At 37.7% G+C, this 21596-nt stretch overlaps 2 protein-coding genes across 2 annotated transcripts in view; both read left to right on the forward strand.

Annotated features, from left to right (window-relative positions):
- Positions 1-2194, forward strand: part of Tpst (tyrosylprotein sulfotransferase) — an 87306-nt gene extending 85112 nt beyond the window's left edge. The window contains exon 8 of the mRNA XM_089086998.1: positions 2099-2194. The gene's annotated coding sequence lies outside the window, so the exon portion shown is untranslated. The remainder of the gene's footprint in view (positions 1-2098) is intronic.
- Positions 2195-9662: 7468 nt separating this feature from the next.
- On the forward strand, positions 9663-14750 carry LOC148954242 (uncharacterized). Its single transcript, XM_089086208.1, has 3 exons — positions 9663-10136; positions 10227-11624; positions 14568-14750. Exons 1-3 carry the CDS (start codon positions 9663-9665, stop codon positions 14748-14750), a joined length of 2055 nt encoding a protein of 684 aa, XP_088942334.1.
- The last annotated feature ends 6846 nt before the right edge of the window (positions 14751-21596 follow it).

Below are 21596 nucleotides of genomic sequence, written 5' to 3' on the forward strand. Positions count from 1 at the left end.
TGAAAAAATCTCAGGCCGTTTTTGTATCTGACAGTTCTATTCGTTGTTTTATTTTATCTCTTCTATTTTCAAGTTACATTTGTATTTTTAATGTGAATTAAAATTTGCGATTTATCTAAAAATTGTGTGCAAATATATTGTTAAACATCTAACTCGAATCTACGTTTAATAAAACAATTATTTATGCTAGAGTTTCTCGGCATAAAAATAGCATACCGTAACCTCTTTAGGTCACGCTGTTTTGATAATGCTGATGAAAAATAGAGTACAATTCTTAATTTCTGAAAACTGGACTATTACAAGGTACGCTTTTTTTTAGCGTCACTGTTTTGGCGATTTTTTTTTTTTTTGGACGCAACTATGATGTCGCAAAACTCTTAATGTTAGTCTGGCTTGATTTCTAAAGACAATTTTTCTGTTTGTGTGTGCAACGTTTTTATGGGTTTTTGGGTGCTTGACCTACTGATAAATTTTCAATATGGAATATCGCTCAGTGTTTTCTTCCCAGAAAACTATAAGGCCACTATGGATAATTTAGATCCCTTGTAAACCGATATCTAAAATAATGGGAATAATATATATAAAATAAAATAGAAGTATATATAAAAGTATAGAATCATTTTCAGGCAATATATTGTGATTATTGTTCTGGGAATCGACTAGGGAACTTGCTGTAAAACCTGGGATGTTTCTGGCAAAGTCTTGGGAAATTTGGGTTGTTCCCCTTATCAGGCAGGTATTAGGACACACCCAGTATCGTTTGTTATTCCTTGGACGGTAGGAGCGTCTAAGAAAAAAAATAGCCAAATCTGCATTTCTTTTTTGAAGTTGGACTTAGGGAAGCCCTTTATATTGAAGTACTTGAGCAAAGACAACAACATTTTGGAAAATTTTCCCACCATATAGTTGGACCATCAAAATTTTAACCAGTAATGAATCTTCTTTGCTATTTGTTTTCTGCACTTGTTTTGGGCTCTGATACCTTTGTAAAAACAAATCAGTTGAAGAATACCTGTACATGAACTGTTTAAACTTTAGATTAAGCTAATATCTCTAAATTAGCAAAATAATGCTTGGTTCCATACGTGACCCCCTTTTTAAAGGATCCTCTGTATCTTTAAAGGTAGGAGGCCTTGGTACCAAAGTATACTGTGCCGTGACGATTGCTCAAGCAATGATTCCTTGTAAAAAAAAAAAAAAAAAAACAAATATGCCATTGGTCATTAGTTTTTCTGATTTAGAACGGATTCTGCTTAGTGGTTCCACATATAATTCAACCCAATATAATTGAATTATCAATCTTATTTTTTGTGGAATGCTGAAAACAATGCTTGGTGTAATTATATTAGCTGCTTTTGAAAAACTTACCAGTTTTGAAAAAAAAAAGTATTTTCAGGGTTTTATAAATTTTAGAGAAGACACAAATAGTGAATTTTAGGTTATCATAATCGGCATCCAACATGAAATGCTTTCTGCGTGGGAGTTGTTCTTTGATAATGGATAATTAAAAAGAAAATCCTCCAAAAACGCGACTCTACCTCCCCCCTCCTTCTCTAACCAATTTGCGGCATGTGTCCCTGGGCTGATTCGTTAATGTGTCATAATAAACAAGTAGGTATTTCCGAACTCTCTTCCATACTCCAACGAACTAAATAAAATAGTAAATTTTCCACGTTGGCGTTGTTGTGGAAAAAAATCTTTTTTTTTTCTTTTTTTTTGTCGAATATTCTGTGACTTAGCTTTATTACTGTGGTAACATGAATATCTGTAAAAAACATGAATGCACTTCTCGGAGTATGGAAAAAAAGGAAAGCGCTAACAATACAGGCCTACATGCTAGAATGGGGTATTTTATTTTAGAAAGTTGTCAATACTTTTTGTGCTATTGACGAGTTGACAAACAATTGATTGGATGGACATAAAATCCTCGGTATTACATATCGTCTATTTCAGTTCAAGGCTTTATAAGGAAAAAATGGTATACGTGAGTTTACAGCTTTCTTTATTTGTATTTTTGGTTGTTGAGCATTGACAATTAATTGCAACTTCTACTAGAAAATCTCCCAATGAGGTAGATAATTTATTATTTCCATTGCAGTTACGTCAGTGTTGTGCGGGTACTTGCCTATGGAATTCAAAAGTAGGCGATGTTCGATATTGCCACATAGGTTCCCACAGGTCGAAACCTTGGGAGGAGCATCAGAGCATTTTTAACGGGAAGGTGGTCAAAATACAAAATATTTATAATTTTATTCCAAACCTTTTTAATTTTCCTGATACGAGTCTTGATTAGAGTTTCAGCCTTGCACGTTTATTTATTTCTTTTTATAGAAAAAAATTAAAAGAAAAAAAACATAGATTAAAATAAAAAACAGAAAGCATGCTTCAGTTTAAATCCCCCAGTTGGTTTTCTTATACAGTTTCTATGTTTTACTTTTAAAAATTGTTCTTGCTACACCATACGTTTTAAAAGTTGCTTGTTTGTTCTTACTCTTACTCCGTATAAGTATCTTCAACTTCTTCGTGCTCTGCACCCTTTGCATTTTATAATTCAAAATCTTCACTACCTTGTGACTTTTCCACCTGGGAGACTACAACCCTGCAAGACGCCATTTAGGGAGGGGGTTAATTGCCCTTTCCTTGATTTAAAAATACCTTTCTGTCATTTCCATTTAAAAAAAAACAAAAAAACTAAAAAATATGTCCCCCCTCTAGATTTTTAAGAGCATATTTTTTTTTGTATTTGCATTTTAAAAGTCGAAAACATCTCCCTCTCTCCTAAAATTTCCTGAATCGGTGCTCCTGTTATCCTGGTCTTCTTGAATCAAGGTGAACAGTGGATGTGTATCTAAAACACCAAATGCCAGTAAAAAAAAACACAAAAAAAAAACGCAATGTTTAAACCCATTTTTAGATATTTCTCTTTAAGAACCTTGGTCTGCTCTGTGAAGTCTTCAATCTATGCTTATTTGATAAAGGTTTTTCGTAAATGTGCCCATATTTTGGTTGACACTATTCAGTAAATAAAAAAAAGTAATATTCCCATGGTTCACAACTTAAATTATAAATATAAAGTGAAATACTCCTCCTAGACCAAGCCTTCTGTGCTATGGCATCCACCAGCAACCCAAATTGTAACTGCTCAATATAGTCTGCTGCTAAATATTTCTCTTATTAATCTTTGGATTTTTCTTCTAGGGGGGGGGGGGTAATCAGGCTTAACCTGAAGCTGCTGCAATTATTGTTTGCAGAAGTTACTCAACAGAGTCAACGCAACAGTTTTCACTAAAGAACAGTGTGTCTGCCAGGTTTGTTCTGTTTTTTCTTCCCGACCACTTTGCCTAGAAAGTTTGGTCATAGCAACTTTGGAGGTTTTTTTTTCAATCGGAAATCGAAAGTTTTTATGCCCTTTTCAGGACCTAATAGTGATAATAGGGTAATCACTCCCCCTTTCGTGCCCTCTTTAGCCTCTGGCTACCACCGTAACTCTGATGGCGTTGAAACAAAATGTTGAGATAGCCATTCAATCAGGATTATTAAAAGCTAAAGAAAAAATACCCTTGTAAGGGGCCATGATTTATGCAGCCCCAAAGGCAAGAATCCTTAATAGATTAATTTAAAAACAAACTTTTTCCGAAAAATTAGTTTTTGAAAGAAAAGTAAAGAGCTCCATTAAACCAAAAATGAGCGAAAATAGAATCAAATAATCTACTAAGCGTAAAACTACTACAAATCAGCATCAATAAATAAATGAAACCCAAAACGAACAGAAATTACAATACATCACCGAGTGAAACTCAAACCGATCAGGAACTAACATGAGTAGGGCCCACAACCCCTATGCCTTCTCAAGGTCAGAACATAATTTGTACTTTACTGAAAAAAAGTGAAATGTTTTCACTTTTATAACTTTCAGCATATGTATATGTATCAGCTTATGTATATTAAACTGACAATCCACATTCCTTGATCATAGTGATCATACGTGATCATATTTCGTTTTGATTTAGTTCAACATCCACCTAAATATTCCTTGAAAGCTCCCCCTTAATAGCTTTACCTTATTTAGTAGCAATAATTGTAATAGCATTGGTTGCAGTATGCACATCGCTCCTTTGTTTTTTTAAACATCCCCTTCAACACACGATGAAAGTTTCAACTTAATACAACCAATCGTTCCTGAAGCATTTCTTATACGTCCTCTTGACAACCTATGTGGGCATAGTGTGTTTCGATTTAGTTCAATACTGTTTCAATATTTCCCGAAATTGTTGCCTTAATATCCTTAGCTTTAGTAGCAGTAATAGTAGCACTACTAGTTATAGTAGCAGCAGTAGTAGTAGTAGCAGCAGAATTAGTGGTAGTAGCCTTACATTTAATAAAAGTAGTAGTAGCAGCAGTAGTAGTTGTTGTAGGAGTGTAAGCAGTAGTCTTATGATGCAAATATTGTCTCTTTGGTTAGTTCAACAACCCCCACAACAAGCCTTGTAAGTTTTAATTCCACACACAAAACAGTTCCTAAGATATTGCTGATATGCCGTTTTGACAACCTGCATACAGATGGCGTCTTGTGATTCAGTTTAACTCCCTCCCTCCCCCTAAAAATTCGCTGAAAATTTCACCTTTATACCCGTAGGTATGGTTGTAATAGTAGTCACAGCAGTAGTATTAGCACTCAACTTAATAGAATTACCTATTGCTATGACATTGTCGATGTGTCCTTTTGATAACCTGGATATTTGTATACTTCTTGAAATTTTCATCCTAATGCTCTTGGCCTTACAAGTAGTTGCCATAGAAGTAGTAGTTAGAGCAATAGTATTTGTAGAACTAGTAAATTTTCAAGCTGTAGTAGTATTAATAGTAGTGTGCACATATTGCCTTTTGATCAGTAAATTTTCCCCTTTGAGTATTCTCTGAGAGTTACAACTTAATACACAGATCAATTCTTAAAATTCGCTTTTTGGACAATCTGAAGTGCACATAGTGGCTTTTATTAGTTCAAATTTGCCATCAATATTCTCTCAAGTTTTATCTTCATCGACAGAGCCTTAATAGTACTTGTACCACAGTAATGGCGGTGGTAGTAGGAGAAGTAGTTGCAGTGTTTTATGAGTAGTAATAGGAACAGTAGTAGCAGCAGTATTAAAAGTGGTAGTAGCATGTACATCTTGCCTTTTGGTCTGGTGAACAACCCTTTCATGATGCCCGGAGGTTTCACCTTGACACGGTAAGCCGTTCCAAAAATACTGCTGATGTGCGGTTTTGACCCCCTTTTGACGCCTTTTCATCTTAATACTCTAAGCCTTACAAGTTGTTGCAATTGACGTAGTAGTTGTAGTAGCAGTAGCAGTGTTAGTAGTGACATGCATATATTACCTTTTTGTCAATTGATATTCCCCTTCAACTATTCACTGAAAGTTCCAACTTAATACCAGAATCCATTCTTGAGATACGCCCTTTTGACAATCTGAATGCACATAGTGTCTTTTGATTTATTCAAATTCCCCCTCAATATTCTGTCCAATTTTCACCATCATATGCTTAGCCTTAATTGTACTAGTATCGTAGCAGTAGTGGTAGTAGTAAGAACAGTAATAGTGTACTATTATTAGTAGCAGTAACAGCAGTATTAATAGCAATAGTAGCAGGTATATTTTGCCTTTTGGTCAGCTGAACATCCCACTAATGCTGCCCCGGAAGTTTCATCTTGATGCGATAAGCCATTCCAAAAACATTGCTGATTTACCCTATCAGCAATCTGTATGCACATAGTATGTTTTGATTTACTTCGACTTTCCCCTCAATGTTTCCTCGGATGTTTATTTCAATATCCTCAGCCTTAGTAGTACTCGCTACAGAAGTAGTAGTTTTAGTAATAGTAATAGTTGTGATAGCAGTAGAAGCAGTGGTATTTATAGTATTAGAGTGCAAATATTGTCTTTTTGGTCAATTGATCATCTGCCTTATCATTTCCTGAAAGTTCTAAGTTAATATAGCATACTCAGTCGTTCCTGAGTAATGCCTTTTTGACAGTCCATATACACGTAACATTTTTTGATTTAGTTCAACACTCCCCCCAGCATTCTCCGAAGGACTAATCTCGATGAGCTTCGTATTTTGGGAAAGTAGAAGTCAATCATACCTATCTTTTCCTAATAACATACACTTTGTGTAAAAAACGAACAAATTGCCTAACTTACAGCCCTTGCCCTGAGGCCTCGGGGTGTAGGAGGGGGGGGGGGTTGAAATTCCCAAACGCATAAATGCTGAACCTTTCAACAATGCTGAAAAAAATAAATGTTTCAAAACTTTGTTTGGATATTTGCTTTGGGAAATGACGGACGTCAGGGGTGAGGGAGACAGGTTGCTCTCAAATCAGTTTTGACTCTTGAAACTTCCAAAACCTCCACTATAACTTCCAATTTCAAGTCAAATGAGCCCCATTTGAAGTTTATACCACTACCCATTCCATGAAAGCAGTATATGCCCCCAGGGCATAACTTACTGCCCTGGCCTCAGGGCTCTGGGGTGTGTCAACCCTGGAGGCATTGTTATACGTTCTTTGGACTATTTTGAACAAAATGGCTATCTCATAATTTCAATCAGAAGCGTTTGGTGAAAAGAGGGGTAGTCGGGAGGGGGGCTTAAAAGGGGACTGGAACTTCAAATTTCCAACCAAGTGACCAACCTCTAAAGTTTATACAATCATCTCTTCCATAAAAACCTTAACTATCTAAAAATTTTGATTGGAGGTGTTTGGAGAAATGATGGGCGTGGGGGGGGGGGGTGCTGATTGTTCTCAAATCACTTTTGACTTTTGAAAAGGGCATTATAAATTCCAATTGCAAATTAATTGAGCCCCATCTGATGTTTATACGACCACCTATTCCACAAAAACCTTATATGCCCCCAGGGTATAATTTACAACACTAGCCCCAGGGCTGTGGGGCTGTGTCAACCCTTGAGGCACTGTTATATGTCCTTTGGACTATTTTCAACAAAATGGCTACCTCACAATTTCAATCAGATGCGTTTGGTGAAAAGGAAGAGATAGTCCTGGGGGGGGGCTACTTGCCCTCCATAACTTTTGACTCTTAAAAGGGAACTAGAACTTCCGATTTTCAACCAAATTAGCCTACTCTAAAATTTATGCAACCATCCCTTTCATAAAAATCTTAAAAGCCCACAGGGCATAACTTACAACCCTTGCCCCCAGGTCCTTGAGGTCTGTTTCAGCCCCAAAAGACTTGTTATATGGTCTTTGGACTATTTTAAATAAAATAGCTATCTTAAAGTTTCTATTTTATGCATTTCGGGAAAATACGACGTGTGTGTGGGAGGGGAGGGGGGGAGCTGCCCTCTGATTACTTTGACTCTTAAGAAGGGCATTAGAACTTCTTATTACCAATCCAATGAGCCCTCTCCGAAGTTTATAGGACCACATTTTCTATAAAAAAATCTTATAGGCCCCCAGGACATAATTTACGACCCTTGCCCTAAGGGCGGTGGGGGGGGGGGTTGTAACCTTCAAAGACATAATTACTGGACTTTTCATCTACGCTAAAAAAAAAGGTTATCTCAAAATTTGGATTGGATGAATTCGGGGAAATGATTGGCGTGGGAGGTGGAAGCTGGTTGCCTTCCAATCACTTTCGACTATTAAAAAGGTTACTAGAATTAGCAACTTCCAATCGAATGAGCCCCTTTTGAATTTTCTATGACAACTCCTTCTATACGAAGTGCCCTGGTCTAAAAAAATAAATAATACATTGTACCAGCATTGTTCTTTACGGTGGGTATGTCACACTTTCTTAAAATTTCCAATTTTAACTTGCAAAGAATCTAATTTACAAGGAGTTAGGAATGCCCAAAATATATGCCTCCAGAATGATAAGATGCAGACAGCCCCAAGGGTAAGCGCTGAATTATGCAAACTACTAATTTTCATAAAGTTTCAAACAGTTCGTGGTAACGAACTGTAAGTAAGGAGCGACCCGGCTCAATGGTAACCGAAACTCTAAAAAACGGAATTTTGATACCAATAGATACATCAAAAGAATCAGATTTTAATTCTGATTTCAAATATATAAGTTTCATCAAGTTTAATTTTACCGATCAAAAGTTACGCGCCTGAGAAGAGTTGGCTGATTTTCGAAAAAAGGGGGAAAGACCCCCTAAAAAATATAGAAACTTAATGAAAATCACACCATCATATTCAGCGTATCAGAGAACCCTACTTTAGAGGTTTCAAGCTCCTATCTATAAAAATGTGGAATTTTCCATTTTTTGCCAGTATAAAGATCACAGATGCGTGTTTATTATTTTTTTTTCCCAAGGGTGATCATATTGAACCAGGGGTCCTAGAATATCTTGGGAGGGCTCATGGGAACGTAAATTAAAAGTTCTAGTGCTCTTTTTAAGTGACCAAAAAAATGGAAGGCAACTAGGCCCCCTCCCACGCTCATTTTTTTCTCAAAATCACTCAATTAAAATTTTGAGATAGCCATTTTGTTCAGTATAGTCGAAAATCTAATAAATATGTCTTTTAGGATGACTTAACCCCCACAGTTCCCAGGGGAAGGGCTGCAAGTTATGAACTTTGCCCATTGCTTACACATTGTATTGGTTATTGGTAAGTATACAGACAATTTCAGGAAGGATTTTTTTCTGGTGGGGGGAGCTAGAGGAGGGGGTTACTCGGGAGAATCTTTCCGTGGAGAATGTTTCTTTGGGTATAAGGGACATTTCTATGAAGGGGGTGCCGGATTTCCAAGCATTATTTAAAAAATGATCAGAAATTAAATTTTAAAAAAACAAGTTTTTTCAACTGAAAGTAAGAAGCAACATTAGAACTTAAAACGAACAGAAATTATTACGTATATGAGGGGGTTCTCCCCCAAGTCAATACCTCAATCTCTACGCTACAGTTTTTTTTTTGTGCTTTCAAAAGAGCTATCTATTCTAATTAAACGGCCTTTGTGATTCAGGGGTTCGTGAATTAAAATTTTTTTTAACTTTTAACGTAAAGAGCGTTGTCTTGACTAAGGGGAGAACCCCCTCATACGTAATAACATATACGTAATAAAAAAAACAAGCGATGCGGCTCAATAGTAATGGAAACTTTTAAAAACGGAATTTTGATGTCAATGAATGTATCAAAAGAATGGGCTTATAATGCTGATTCTAAATATATAAATTTTAAAATTTTAGTATTACTCATCAAAGGCTACGAGCCTGAGAAAATTTATCTGATTTTTTAAAGAGGGGGGAAACATCCCCTACAAGTGAAAGAATTTTAATGAAAATCACACCGTCAGATTCAGCGTACCAGAAAACCCTATTACATAGGTTTCAAGCTCATATGGGCGAAACTGCGAATGCAGAAACCCAATACGTGTTTTTGTTTTTGTTTCTTTGTTGTATGTGTTTTGGTGAAAATTACCAATGCCCGTTAACTGCGACCGGAATTTGGTTCGATAATATAGTTCTATTTTGGAAAAGAATATTGACATTATTTATGAATGACCAGATGGTTGGGAGTAAATTGGAATTTGTTTTTTTTTTATGTGTTGTTTTTTGTAACCGAATGCCGTGGACATTTTATATGCTTTATTGGTTCCCTCTTTCGCACGCAAGGTTTCTTGTAAGAATTGGTTAGAATGAATGAATCACCTCCAGGTACACCTGATTTTAAGGAGTTGGAAAGTAAAAAAGTAAGTTTTGAAAGATATAATGAATTTTTGAGTGAGAACGTTGATCCTGGTGGATGCTGTCGGCTGGCATGTGAGGATTCAAGGTATGTGTTTTTGAGTGATGTCCCTTCGGAGAGCCGGGGGGATGAGAAGCAGATCAGTATTTTCCATATAAATTGCCAAGGGTTGAATTCCAGCTTTGATTTTATTAATGATATATCTAGTCTCTCTGTATTTCAGGTAATAGGCCTTACGGAAACCTGGCTTAACAAGCATAATTCTGAATTGCTGCGGATTCCTGGATACTCTTTATTCACCAAAAATCGGGAGCTTCGTCAACATGGGGGATTGGCAGCGTATGTTCGCTCGGATATTAAGGTAACGGTAAAAAGTGATATGTCGGTTTATAAAGAAATGGTAGTTGAGTCGTTTGTGTTACAGGTTTATATTTTTAAAATCCAAATGTTTTGTTTTTTTTAAAACCCCCCAACATAGAGTGCGTTTTTTTTAATTGTTGAACTACATTATCAGCAGCTAGAGAAGATTACATTTGAGACCCCTTGTTTTTTGATGGGTGATTTAAACGTTGACCTAATTGATCCTGGTCAAAAGACTAATCTTCTATTAGATATGATGATTTCTTATGGCCTGATTCCGTCAATTAATGTAAGTACTCGAGTAACTGCGTCAACTGCGAAGTGCCTTGATAACATTTTTACAAATGTACCGTTTTCTAATCCGTGTGTCCTGGTTAGTGATACCTCGGACCACTTTGGTGTTTTTGGCTCATATTCAACATCGACGCAGACTTCTCCTTCGGTAAATGGCAGGTTTAATAAGATTACACAAGTACTGGATCCTAGTGCCCTCCGTGATTGTAAAAACAAAATAATGGATGTTAATTGGGATGAAGAGCTAGCTCTACCTGATCATGCTGATGCGAAGTTTGTGAAATTCTATAATAAACTGCATAATCTGCTGATTAGTTGCACTAAAGAGGTACGGAAAAGAGCTCGCAGAGAAATGCCTAAGAAGCCGTGGGTGACAAAAGGATTGCTCAGATCAATAAATCGAAGGGATTTGCTGTTTAAAAAGAAAATGTTACAACCTAGTGATGTTAATGAAAGGATATACAAAAACTACAGAAATGCATTAAATAGACTTTTGCGAAAAGCAAAGGAAGCTCATTATAAGAAAAAGTTTGGTGATGCAGCTGGAAACCCCAATAAAACATGGCGGATAATTAAACAGCTCATAAATCCTCCCCACACAGTCGCCCCGGATCAGATTATTGGTCGAGTAGGTGCAGAATTAAGTGACCCGTCTGATATAGCCCAAGAATTTGTTGACCACTTCGCTACAGTTGGACATAATGTGGCTGAGGGAGTAAGAATAGTGGATGGCGACCGCCCTTTCCAACATTACCTTAGAAATAGCGAAACAGAATTTTCAGTTTACCTGAAACCGGTGACCGAGAGTGAAGTAAAAGAAATAATTTTCGACATGAAAAATAGTGCAGCTGGTAGTGACATTTTGTCTCTACGGATAATTAAATATCTGTGGCCAGCTATATCGCATGTATTAGTTAACCTAATAAATCTTTGTTTTAAACAGGGAGTATTTCCATCTTGTTTTAAGTTGGCACGAATTACACCGGTTCATAAGGGGGGTGATCACAGTGAGGTAAGTAACTATCGCCCGATTTCCGTTTTACCGGTCATGTCAAGACTTGTGGAAAAGTGCTTTTCCCGGAGGTTGTACCATTATTTAGAGTGCCATTCAATACTAACATCCACCCAGTTTGGATTCAGAAATGGACGCACGACCGAACAAGCTGTGGCTTATCTCTGTGGTGTTGTGAACACTGCCCTGGACCTTGGTTTTAAAGTGTCTACCATCTTTTTGGACATTATAAAAGCTTTCGACACTGTAGACCATGGTATATTGCTTGAAAAATGTGAATTTTATGGGATTAGAGGGCCTGCTCTTGATTTCCTACGTAGTTTTTTGTCTAATAGGCAGCAGTATGTGCGAATAAATGGATCTACTTCTTCCGTTGTAGATATGAAATGTGGTGTGCCACAAGGGTCCGTTCTTGGCCCCTTGCTATTTTTGATATTTGTAAATGATCTTGTACTGTCCCTGAAGGATGCGAAAACTAAAATGAGCGACATGTTTCACAGTGACAGTGACGTTACAGTACCTCTATTTGCCGATGATACTTCATTGATTTGCATTGCAAAAACAGAACGCCTTTTAGTTGAATTAATGACACAGTGTTTAGATCAAGTGTCTAGCTGGCTAAGAGTTAATAAAATAAAAGTAAACCCATCAAAGAGCAGTTTTGTAATATTTTCGCGTACATCTAATTACTACCCATGGATCCAAGAAGTGAGTTACCTGGAAGGTAAAGTTAAGCGTGATCAGTGTGTTAGATATTTGGGTATTATGCTAGATGAAACACTATCTTTTAGGAAACATGTTGAAAAGGTGTCAGGAATCCTGTGCCGTAATCTGGGAATACTGCGTAAATTGAAACATGTATTACCCCCTTCTGTTCTTCGCACTTTGTATTTTTCTATTATACATCCACATATATTGTATTGCTCATCTATTTGGCTGAGTACGTTTCCATCAATTACTAATCGAGTTCGAGTGATCCAAAATAACGGAATCCGTGTGTTGACTGGTAAATCAAATCTTGTATCCGTTAGAGCTACCTATATTGATGTAAAAGTATTACCTGCTGCAGGCCTTAGAGATTTTTATAGCCTTCAATTTATGTTCAAATATAATAATGAATTATTACCGTCTTGCTTTTCAGGAATGCTAAAAGCTAGATCTTCGATTCATGATCATGAAACTCGCCAAAGGGAAAATTTACATGCCCCGCTCGTGGTGTCTGCCAGGTCGACATTCTCGCCTATTTATAGGGGATTAAAGTTGTGGAATGGGGTTAATAAAGAGTTAAGAGAAATAGGGGATCTGAAGGAATTTAAAAATAAAATAAAAGGAATGTTATATGAGAAATATGATTTTTAAATTTTTTTTTTTTTTTTTTTTTTTTTTTTTTTTTTTTTTTTTTAATGTTTTTTTTTTTATGTACCTGGAGGACAAGTATGGTGATTTTGTGATTGGTGGTAGGAACTGCGTGCGAAGGGGAATGATTTTTCTTTTATTTTATTTTTTTTAGGCCTAGGTTGTATATTTCTGTTGTGAATATGAAATTTTGATATATGCCTACCCTTAGGACAACCTGACCCCAGGTTCTTGGGTCGGTAGTGAGTAAAATGTATTGTCCTTGTGTGTGTTAATAAATTACTATTACTATATCTGCAAAAATCTGCAACTTTGTATTTTTTGCCAAAAGAAAAATATACGAATATAGAAGTTCGTTACGTAAGTTAATTTGTAAATCACGTCAGAACCAAATTTAGAGACAGTCATTTAGCAAAAGAAAAGTAAAATTTTTAAGCTTCTGTTTCCATCTGATCTTAAGTTTAATTAAATAAAAAAAAACAAGTTTTTTTTTAAACTGAAAGTAAGGAGCGACATTAAAACTTAAAACGAACAGAAATTATTCCGTATATGAAAGGGGTCGTCCCCTCCTCAACGCCTCGCTCTTTACGCTAAAGTTTGACTCTGTCTCACAACTTTATTTTTAAAAACAATAAAAAACTTTAGCGTAAAGAGCGAGGCGTTGAGGAGGGGACGGCCCCTATCATATACGGAATAATTCCTGTTCGTTTTAAGTTTTAATGTCGCTCTTTACTTTCAGTTTAAAAAACTTGTTTTTTTTATTTAATTAGAATAAGAGATGGATATTTTACACATTGTTCGAACTGGAATCACATAAGAATTTATCTGGGAGTGCTGAAACCCTCCCTTCTCCCCCGGGTTCCCAGAATAGGTCGTAATTAAAAGAAGTTGATTATAAGAAAAAATTATGTCAACGTGGAGTATGTCATCCCGGAGCTTAGCTATGGAACATTGTCTCAGGGAATATTTTGGTCTAAAGGGCGTAAATGCATGAACAATTTGTTGTCCGAAATGCATTCCGAGCTTCTATTTTTGCTAACAATTGAATTTTATTCTTTTCCAAACAGCACGTGTACCCTCGGCCAAGAAGACCTCAAAGTACAAGTATTTTTTTCCCGAAAGTGTGAAGTTCACAAAATTCGTGTTTGATACCAAATCAACCTGAAACCTAGAGCAAATACCCAAGGCAAAATTTTGTCCAGTTGGCTTGAAACTTCTAGGACATGAATCCTGGACCAAGACACTTCAAAGCAAAAAAAAAAAGAAGTTCTGTGTCAAAAGGGCTAAGTCCATAAAATCGGTCGAAAACCTTGATGAAATTGACCCTCTTCCTTAAAAGTCAAGCTAGCAGTTGGACTACTATAATCTTGGGGGCATCCAGCAGATCGAAGTCTAAGCACGATAAGCCTGACTTCAAAAACTTGAACATGTTGCACCTTGATTTAACTGGAAATACACATAGGATTTTTTTAATCTGCATGATTTGAGAACGAAAGTGGGCACTTCCGACATTTCCCAGACCCCATACCACTACCAGGTTTCAGCAGAAGGGTAGGCGTGTTGCACCTTGCTTGAATCGGAATCGTGCAAATATTTATCAATCTGGAGGCAGTGAATGAAAGATAAAAGTGATCCCATGGCTCTTAAACCCTTTAAGTTTTTGGAAAGGGGGTAGGCAGGCATGTAGCACCTTCTTTGAACCAAAATCATACAAAAATTTCAATTTTATTATTAAGGGCACAAATTGAGCCCATGGCCCCTTCAATGCCAGCAATTTTTCAGCCAAGCTATAGGAAGTTTTTTTTCAATCTCTGATGGGCTTAAAACTTACAGGACAAGTACTTTGGGTCAATGAGACACTATAATGTTTATTTAACAAGATGTATGCCTAAGCCCCTTCTCCGACCTTTGTGCGATTCAGACTTACGACTTCAGTTTGATTCAGACTTACGGGAGGAGAGCCTTAAGGCAATGGGAAAAATGGAACGGGTTCTTATAGACGTAAGCAACCTCTGAAACTCATGTTCCATCAGTATGAAAGCACCATGATCCGTCCGAATTTGTAAGACCACATAATTTTTAAATATGTTTGTTTGTTACTGTGACTGGCACACAATTACATTTTTGGAAAGTAAAGTATTTATCACCAACTGAGAGTAGAGGAGGCGGGATTACAAAAAAAATGACAGAAAAAAACTGTCACGTACTCAGGCCTATAGTTAAGCAGACTCCTTTCAAGAAATTGCGATCACTGACGTCTTTTTGTAAGGGAAGCTAGAAGACTTCTATGTTTCAAAAGTAACGAGTTCTCTGAACTATGAAACTTTTAATTTTGCTAGTAACTGGACTGTAAAGCTCAGTTGTCTAAAGGCTCTAGGGAAAAGTCTCTTAGGGTGTAGTGTCTACCTGTCTGTACCTACCTGTATTGTATCTATCTACCAAATTTAAATTGAATTCCAGCACTTTCGTCAATTCCTGGGCAAGCTGCCATAGGCAATCTATCCCAGATATATCAATAAAATATTTTCAAGTCACAACTGTACCATGTTACAGTCTAACATCCATTGGCGCGGCTGCTGCCTCGCACCTCAAGCCAAAAGTGTCCCCCAATACCCATTCTGCATCTTTAAATACATCTATCGGAGTTATAAAAAAGACCAAGTATGCGAAATACCTTGGGATTGTAATTTATATAAAATTTTATCTTTTATGCAACATTAAAAACATGAAAATTATATATATATATATATATATATATATATATATATATATATATATATATATATATGTATTATTGATTAGTGTGGTGGTGCGAGTGGTGTAAGTGGCAAAGCATTTTTTTCAGTCACTTTGTTCTCTCTGCCTCTTCCATGGACAAGCTCCACGTTTAGTGAAGGTGGCAAAAATCTTTTGCGTTAGTCATGTGTTTCTTAACGAATCCTATTTTTATCTCTGTTGTCATTGGATATCCTTATACTTTGAATTTTCTACTGGTACTATATGATCAGGGACATAGAGAGGATCTATGTCTATGACTCCTCAAACCTCCTCTCTCTTTACTCTAAAAACGCTGGTTCTTGATTGATATCTGCAATAATTCCATTTTTATCACAACGTTGAAACTTTTTTTGCTACAGGCAGAGGTAACAACTTAAATCATAAAATATAATAGGAGCAAGACGCGAATTTAACTCACATCTCGTAGTGAAATAATCGCACATCTTATTTTAAGTAAAAATAACTTAGGTTGACAAAATAATTTAAAAATTTTATTCAATGAAAGCATCCTTGAAAAAAAACAAAACAATATTAAATACCGAAAGAGTTTTTTTCTAATAAATGATCTACGAGTATACATGCATAAATATAATAATAGAGCACTTTAACTATAATTACAACAAAATAGAACACGAAAAGTTGTTTTTTACAAAAGAATGGCGAAATTTAGTACGGCCAAAAGAACTATTTTTACAAATGACTTAGACAGGCATTTAGTTAAACACGCTAGCAGTTACAACAAAGAAAGCATGAAAACATTCTTTAAATTAATGACACATCCGTATTTAAGTGTGTCAGGATGGCTTCAGACCAAAGAGGTCCAAATATTAAGAGGTTGCAAAGATGATAGGCAATATTCTACGAGATCAAGAGATGCTGGTTTGGTAGTATGAAAGAAGCCTTTCTGATTCTCTGCGCCTCTACACGTCGGTTAAGGAGACATGGGGCGAAGGGGTTTTGTTAAAGGTGAATTAAAAAAAAAGAGAAATTGAAATATATATAATTGAATTAAGGGGGAATAGTTTTCCACTTGGGGTAAGAAGGTAGCATTTAGGGAGGAGGAGAGGGCAAGATAGTCCTTACTTTTCCCGATGTGTGGAAGTATGGATGCGAGTGTAGGTCATGTGATGTATGAGTGTGTAGAATTGAATGAGTTGAGGAATGAAGTGTATGGAAAGAGTGAGTTTGATGAAAGATGGCTGGTCAATGTAATGAGGCATGAATGTTTTACAAGTATTAAAAATTCAGGACGATTTCTCCGGTTGGCAGTGAAGCACAGAAGTAGATTTTCGCGATGTGTCTTTCTCTTTGTTTGTGTTATGTAATGTTTATTTAATAACATTTATTTAAAAGCAAATTTTCCTATTTGTTTTGTATTTCCAAGGCCCTGAGGCTTTTAGCGCAATAGAACTTACTTACTATCACGCAGGTCTTCAAACCGTATGATTAAAGCCCCCCTACTCAAACCCTGAGTTTGTTTTTAGCAAAAATGTTTTTAAAAACCGAATACAAAAATGACAGCTGATTGAAAAATTTAATAGCTTTTCAATTTTGACTAAAATTTACGTTGCATTCCAACATTTTGGTTCCTAAGCACGAAAGCTTAAAATGCATTGCAAAGATTCCTACAGTTAGCAGATAATAAAACCATGTCAATTAAAAAGCTACTACAACTAACAACTGACCGCAGCAACAAGCCACCTGAGGTCAACACAGCTACGCACGTTCCTCCTCTATCCCAATCTATTCAAAATCTCCCTTTTTACACCCTCCGACGAAGTTCCCATTTCCTTTAAATCTTTCTTCGTGACGTCCTCCCACCCCAGACGAGGAGGACCTGCTTTCTGTTTCGCCCTAGACGGTTGGCCGAAAAGAACAATCTTCGGCAATCTGACATCCTTCATCCGCACAACGTGCCCTAGCCACCTCAACCTTTTTTTCATTATAGCCCCAGAGAGCGGTATTGAACCACATTTTTCGTACAACCTATTGTTTGAAATACAGTCAGTCAGCCGGGCACCCAGACCAATCCTTAAGCAATTTCTCTGGAAAACATCTAGCAAATCTTCGTCCGCGTTTCGAAGCTCCAATACTTCAGAGCCATATTTGACTACTGGCATCACTGTAGCTTCCAATATTCTAATCTTGGTTTGCAGACTTATCTTCCTATTCTTCCAAACTTTTTTTTAACTGTGAAAAAAACACCCTAAGCCTTGACTTTTCTACTTTTAACATCTTCACTGCTCCCACCATCTTTACTAATAATACTACCAAGGTAAGTGAAGCTGCCCACCTGATCAATCTTTTTATTACCCAATGCCACCTTTTCATCTTCACTTATTCCTAGCCTTATTGACTTAGTCTTCTTAACATTAATTTTCAAACCTAATCTAGCAACCTGAATTCACAAAACCTCTAAAAGTTCATTCATTTTGCTCACACTTTCTTCTAGGACGCTTAAATTATCAGCATAATCTAAGTCTAAGAGAATTTTTCTTCCCCATTTGATTCCGTGGTTTCCCATTGCCTTTCCTGTGCTGTTTAAGACAAAGTACATCAAAATAATCCATATAAAGAGGGATAAAACACAACCCTGCTTGACTCCTGATTTAATACAAAACCAGCTGCTAACCTCGTTTCCTACCTTAACCGCAGCCGTTTTATTCTTGTACATAGCACTAATCACTTTAATGTATTTGTCTGGTATACCATACAAGGATAAAAACCTTTACTAAAGCTCTTAAAAAGCAAACAGAAATAAATCTATAAAGTGTTTACCACAAAAACTTTTTAAATAAAAGTAAAGAGCAATTTTGAAATCTAAAATGAGCAGAAATAAAGTCATATATTAAGTCAAACTTAAAACGAGCAGACACTACTAATAAAGGAAAAATGAAACCTACAAAGAACAGGAACTAAAATCAATACTCAAGCTTTGCATACAAAAATTACTGTGAATGAATAAATGAAATCTGAAGCAAAAGAAATTTGAATAAACAAACAATCCAGACTTAAAAATAGTAGATATGACTGTGAACAAACTAATAAAACTAGAACAAACAGAAGATCATTTCTGAGACCGCACCGGATATTACAGTATTTATTACGAAAATTTGTAAGGAAGGAAAAAACGAGGATAATTCCAGCCAGTAACAAAAAGAAGAGTAGTATCCACATATTTCGTTCGAGACCTCCACTCAACCGTCCTCAGTACAACAAAGGAAATAATAAATAAAAAATACAGATAAAGTCCACAAGACAAAACCCTGGATAAACCTGACTACCACGATAAGAGACCTAAAATCGTAGTCATGGCGTTTGATCCGTGCTCTATCGACAACAGGGCATGATTGCAAGACGTGTTGAATTGTTTCAGGGAAGCCAAATCCATGCCTGCACATGTTGGTGATGGAATAAGTGTTATACTTCAGTATGTGGGATATTACTAAGTCTCTAGCTGGACCTCCTGGTTATTAATCCGCCCTTTAAAAACTTAATCTGGCCTGAAAGCCAGAAGTTGCACCATGCACCATCTGCACCATGCCTTTGCCAGGTATGTACAAACTCTTGCTGCAAATTACATACTTGAAACTTATCTATCTGGCTCTGCAGTCGTTGCACAAACTAGGTGTTGGTGAGTGCAATAGTCCACTTGTCAGAGGAGGTCCGAAGCTTACAGAACTGACCCCGCAAGAACTGCATAACTTTTTCAAAGATACAAGGTAGGCTGGCCACAGCAGGATCTCAGCCCCTTTGAGTTGGACGTTTGCCAGTCAAGCCAGCGAAGACGTGAGCTCTGACACTCTCGTCATACAACTTACACAAAGCCGTATCTGGACTCCAAGATAACGAAGAGATCCAGAGACGCTAACAGTTAGTGTACGTACGGCGTCTTCACAAACAAAAGCCTCCTGCCCTTTACCCTTGAAAACACTATCAATTGCAACCAAGACATTGTGGGCTTTCTGCTTGCCCTGCCATTCTAGGCACAATGACCGATATTTACTTGTGTTGACCTATTGGTGCCGTTCCCTAAGTAAATGGCCAGCCCGTTCATTAGGACTTTAAACCCATGGCGGGACTAAGCAACTAGCAACAAGTCATATGCGTACCCGACCGCAGTAGTTTTTACTCCAAAATACATAAACCCGACTCCTGTCTCATCGACGTTAACTGCAGCAAGGAACTCGCCCACAACTACATTAAAAAGTAGCGGACCCAGAGGATCCTTATTTTATGTGACCCAGAAACTGAGGGCCCATGCTTAGGGATTGTTCTTCTCTTCATACATGGCCCCAATAATGGATAATAAATGTTTGCTCCCGCTGAAACGTTCCAACGCCCTTAGCACACCACCGCGCTGCACAGTGCCAAATGCTTTCACCAGGTCGACCGTAACCAATCAGAGAGACTTGCCTTCCACGTGTGCAGATTGAATCGGCGCTCTTACGGTGTAGACATTGTCAAAGCATCCAAATCTACGCACAAAACATCGTTAGTTCATACGCAAAAGCTCATAGGCATTTAGTCTGTTAGCAATAATTTTCATATACAAGCCCAAAGGGCGCTTGCAATGGTAATGGAACAAAATTATTTGTCTAGTAAGCTGATGCTTAGGCCCTTTGAGACCAATATGGTTGTACGTTGCTTCGAGAGCTTTAGTACCTTACCCATACCAACGAAAAAACATAGAATTCCCAGGATATGCAGGTCTACCTTCTTGAGGGTAGCCTACTAGAGAAACCTGCCAAGGGACTGGGTTCTCGTTGAAGGTCTGGCTCACTTCCTCGGGGAGGATTGGTCACGTCACCAACAGACGCGGCCTCCACTCAGCGTGGACGAATCCTGCCTCATCCCCGAGGGGTCTGATTCGAACAGACCCATGTATTTCCCGAGAAGCACATCATTCTTGACTTGTGTAAGTTTCTCCTCTTCTCTCCAGCCCCATTTGCGCTTTAGACTACGTTTGAACAGTCCTTCTCGCTCCTCTGCTGGCTAAGCCTTTTCTTCTGACATCGCTCCTTTCGGACTCTTCTTTAGGTGGTACAGTCTTGGACAGCAAGTTCCTGTCTCCTGAGGTTGGACCTACACCCAGACCAACGCCTGCCGCCTCTTCAACCACAAGTGTCATTCTCGCTATTCCTGCATTTTTAAGGTATCGGGTGAACTCTGTAAATAGTATATCCATGGTTATTCTCACTTCGTCAGCCAAAAAGGTATTTTTCTGAAGTTCCTCGCTTCGGGGTTTGCACCCTCAAAATCTGAAATAGAGACCTTGGGATGAGTCTCCAACACAGCCAATTCTCCACCAAAAATCTCATCAACGATACCCCCTTCTAGCGCTGCCTCACTGGTTTTGTACCGCTTTTTTTGTAAATATCAGTTTTGCCAGACGATTAGTTTCTCGGCACGTGACATATTCCAGGATTCCGCAGTACTTGAGTCGCTACCGGGCCTTTTTTCCTTCCTCAACACTCCTCTTAGGCAGTTTGGAATGACATACAGCTTGCTTTAACCAGGTTCCCGGCTTCTACCACCAAGACAGTGACCGGAATATACGTTTTCTTACACCAGTGGACGAGCTTCACTCTCGCAAAATGGTCGTTACGCTCAACCAGGTACTAGTGCCGCAAATTGTGCCCCAGACCCAACACTTTAAACTCCTACAACAGTTAGCAACCATACACTTTAGTGAACCCTCAATCAGAAAAACATTTGCACCATCACTTACATCCACTTTCATTCCACATATATCACTCCTCCTACTTGCCAATTCATAGGCACTTTGTGAGTCAGAACTTTTACAGCGTGGACGATGCCCTGCAACACTCAACACTTGCTCAAAGAACCTAGGGCACCTTTGGCCCTGCCAAGTCCTGCGGCTCACTTAGTTGCACCGAATCATGTGCCCAGTGAGTAGCTTATAGGCCCCGGGCCTTTCTCCATAGGTTGGGCATTTCCTAACTCACTAAATAAGGATGGAGGGCTGGCCTGCAAAGGTGTTTGGTCATTATATCATTATTTTTGCTCTTCATTTCGTTTATTTGGAGGTTATGTATAACGATGTGCAGCACCCTGCTTGAT

Source organism: Artemia sp. Qi Xiang Cuo, chromosome 3 (assembly GCF_049724085.1).
Source record: "Artemia sp. Qi Xiang Cuo chromosome 3, ASM4972408v1, whole genome shotgun sequence".
Taxonomy (NCBI): domain Eukaryota; kingdom Metazoa; phylum Arthropoda; class Branchiopoda; order Anostraca; family Artemiidae; genus Artemia; species Artemia sp. Qi Xiang Cuo.